The following is a 3,466-nucleotide window of genomic DNA, read 5'->3' on the forward strand; positions in this document are numbered from 1 at the left end:
CTAAAATCAAATCTCTCATGAATTTTGTTTTTTCATCATACACCCATTCTTTTTCATTACTTGGTGAAAAGAAAAATAAATGGCCCTACATTATTTGGGAACCAAAAAATCATAGCATTACTATGTTGATGCCTAGGACGAATTCAAACCTCATGTTTTTTAGTTTGTTAATGGCAGCCACGTGCTTAACTATTGAATTTTTCAAACCAAACTATTAAAGATAATTAACTTACCTTAGTCCATTCCAAAGGCAGTCCTTTCCTACCAAATTATCTTTTGTCAAGACTTTAGCATAATCAACATATTTCTCATCTTCTATATAAATAAAGTAAAACCTGTAAAATCAAATAATTAGAACACTAAAGATAAACCACAATCATACTCACGACCAAGTTAATTTTTACATTGTAAACATTAAGGAAATCTTTTTTTTCCTTTTTTTCTCCCAGTTCTTTCAAAAAGAAGAACCTTTTCTCCTATATTGGTCTGGAATAGGAGAACAAATCTGACTGCTCCTTCCACGACTTCGACAACCTTGACCATAGATCTTCCGACAGTTTCGACGACAAATTCGATGTTACCAATTGGAAAATGTCTAGACGAGATACAAGCATTCACCGGAGCTAATAGCGGTTGGGCGAGAATCTATCGATCACTGGAGCTATCTTCAACTACCGGAGCTAACAACAATCGGAGCAAGAATCAGCCACCAGAGAAAGAGAAGAAAAGAGAGAGGCAACACCTGAGAGATAAACAACTTTAAAAAAATTAAAGTTTGACTTAGAAAAAATACAAAAGCATTAAATATAGTATTCAAAACTAATAATAACATAAATATAGCATAATATATACCATATATAAGTTTGAAAATAAAAAAAAAATGCCATACAAAATAGCCAAACTTAAAATTGCCATATTTATGTAAAAATATTTTAAAATTTTATATTAGGTGTAATTTTCACTAAAAATAATACCAAACTTGCTCTAAAATAATAATGATTTTAATTCAGTACCTCAAAAGCCAAGAAAGAAATGGGGTATCGTTGAATTAAGTATCCACCATAGGTTCGTTGAATTCAAATTAAATGTGACAATACGTGCGCAATTAAAATTAAATGCAAATTAGGGAGAGTAATTAATGTGAAGAGGGATTGAATCTGCAGTATTGGGGGAATCATCAGAAGAGAAAAATGAGAGAAAAAGAGTAAATGCAAGGTAACAAAGAGTAAGTGGAATTAATGAAGGGAAATGGGATTAATAAATAGGAAAAGATAAATGTTATGGGGCACCAGTGACAAGTCTGTCTGGTGGCAGAAACTGAAGACTAATTTTAGATTTCCGAGGTAATTATGTAAGTACGCCACCTAAATCTGTAGGTAGATATTTATTAAGCAATAAAAGAGTCGAACCTCGAACGGTCTATATAAAATGTTCATCCAAATCAATCATGTTCCTATTTATGTAGTACGATTTTGGACGTAATAGCCAGATCCAATAACAGAAATGGATTCTCAGCTGTTTGACCTTGATCAACACTACATCGTCGTGTTTCCCTTCATGGCTCACGGCCATCTCATTCCTTTCTTAGCCTTGGCCAACCAAATTCACCGAAGGACAGGCTTCACACTCATCATCGCTACAACTAAGCTCACCCTCCATCATCTCCGGCGATCTACCTCCAGCGAAGATGATCACGAACACTCAAACTCCGGAATCCATTTCGCCGAGCTACCCTTCTCCAGTTCCGACCACGGCTTGCCCGACAACACTGGAACCACTGAGAACTTGTCTCGTGCCCAACTAATCGACTTCTTACACGCTTCAACATCTATGGAAACTCCTTTCCGTAACTTCATCCACGAATGTATCGGTAAACATGGACGCCCTCCACTTTGTATTATCTCCGACATGTTTTTTGGGTGGGCCGTCGACGTGGCACGTAGCTACGACACCGTCAATGTCACTTTCCTTACTTCTGGCGCTTACGGCTCTGCAGCCTTCATTTCTATCTGGAACGAACTCCCTCACCGGAAAACAGAGTCTGAAGAATTCGAGGTCACTGGGTTCCCTAAACGGTGTCGGTTCCACCGTTCTCAGTTACATTATTTCTTGAGAGCAGCCGACGGTTCAGATTCATGGTCAAAATTCTTCCAAACCCAGTTGAGGCTTAGTCTCAAATCGCACGCCCTGTTGTGTAACACCGTCGAAGAAATCGAACCGCTCGGACTGCAAATCCTCCGGGATTACAGTAAACGCCCCGTTTGGTGTGTCTGTCCGCTTCTCCCCAAAGCTGTGTTAAACGACAAGTCGTTTTCACCTTCTTCTTTCAGTTTTTCCAAAGAGAGTATGTCAGCCGACAAGTTGTTCGAGTGGCTCGATTCACAAGAACCCAAGTCCGTTCTGTACATTGCGTTTGGTTCCCAGAATACGATCGGAGCAACCCAGATGATGGAATTGGCAATCGGGCTGGAAAAAAGTGAGAAGCCTTTCGTTTGGGTCATAAGGCCTCCGGAGGGTTTCGATTTGAAAGGAGAGTTTAATCCAGAGTGGTTGCCAGAAGGGTTCGAAGAGCGAGCCAAGGAGAAGAATCGTGGGTTGTTAGTTCGGAAATGGGCACCCCAGTTGGACATTTTAGGGCATAAGTCTACAGGTGCGTTTCTGAGTCATTGTGGGTGGAATTCGGTGATGGAGAGCTTGAGCCAGGGGGTCCCGATCATCGGGTGGCCATTGGCGGGGGAACAAAATTACAATTCAAAGATGTTGGTGGAGGAGATGGGTGTGAGTGTGGAGCTGAGTCGAGGACCTTCGGGGACCATTGCTGGGGATGAAGTGAAGAAGGTGATTGATTTGGTGATGGCGAGAGATGGTCAAGGAGAAGAGTTGAAGAAAAAGGCTAATGAGATTAAGTTGCAGATACGAGAAGCCTTGAAAGAAGAGGGAGAAAGTAAAGGGTCTTCTTCTCTTAAAGCCATTGATGCTTTTGTTGCTTCTATTGTGAAAAATAGACAAGAAAATGTCAAGAATTAATTTGGATATGAATCATATCATATGATAATTTGATTAAACAATGTACTGTTAATTTTTGCTCGAGAAATATATAGACAGGGAAATTTGAGTTTGTGTGCTTTACTACTTATTTCAAAAACAAATCATATGATGTCCATGTATAACTAGAATATATTACCTGGCTTCCTGAGGTTTGTACCCAACAACATGCATTTTATATTGACACTAATAGGTTTTATTTATTCTGTAATACATATTAATATTAGTATATATAAAAAAATAATTCTGCAATAGGGATGTGGTGCAAACAAGCACCTATAAGAACACAAGATTAATCAAGATACTATAAACTAAAACAATAAAATAACAGATTAAGAAATCGATAAGAGTTTAACAAGGTTCAATCACAAATTTTAGATAAAACTTGGATCTAATCCCTGGATTTGAAGCAACTCTATGG

At 38.6% G+C, this 3,466-nt stretch overlaps 1 protein-coding gene across 1 annotated transcript; it reads left to right on the forward strand.

The window, feature by feature from the left end:
• The first annotated feature begins 1,142 nt into the window (after window positions 1–1,142).
• Window positions 1,143–3,129, forward strand: LOC115704560 (UDP-glycosyltransferase 92A1). Its single transcript, XM_030632036.2, has one exon. The coding sequence runs from the start codon at window positions 1,504–1,506 to the stop codon at window positions 3,025–3,027; it is 1,524 nt and encodes a 507-aa protein (XP_030487896.2). The 5' UTR covers window positions 1,143–1,503; the 3' UTR covers window positions 3,028–3,129.
• The last annotated feature ends 337 nt before the right edge of the window (window positions 3,130–3,466 follow it).

The sequence above is a fragment of the Cannabis sativa genome, unplaced genomic scaffold (assembly GCF_029168945.1).
Source record: "Cannabis sativa cultivar Pink pepper isolate KNU-18-1 unplaced genomic scaffold, ASM2916894v1 Contig3, whole genome shotgun sequence".
NCBI lineage: Eukaryota > Viridiplantae > Streptophyta > Magnoliopsida > Rosales > Cannabaceae > Cannabis > Cannabis sativa.

Bases quoted from the DNA above. Each gene is read 5' to 3' on its own strand.
- LOC115704560 (XM_030632036.2), top strand. From the start codon at position 1,504: ATGGATTCTCAGCTGTTTGACCTTGATCAACACTACATCGTCGTGTTT.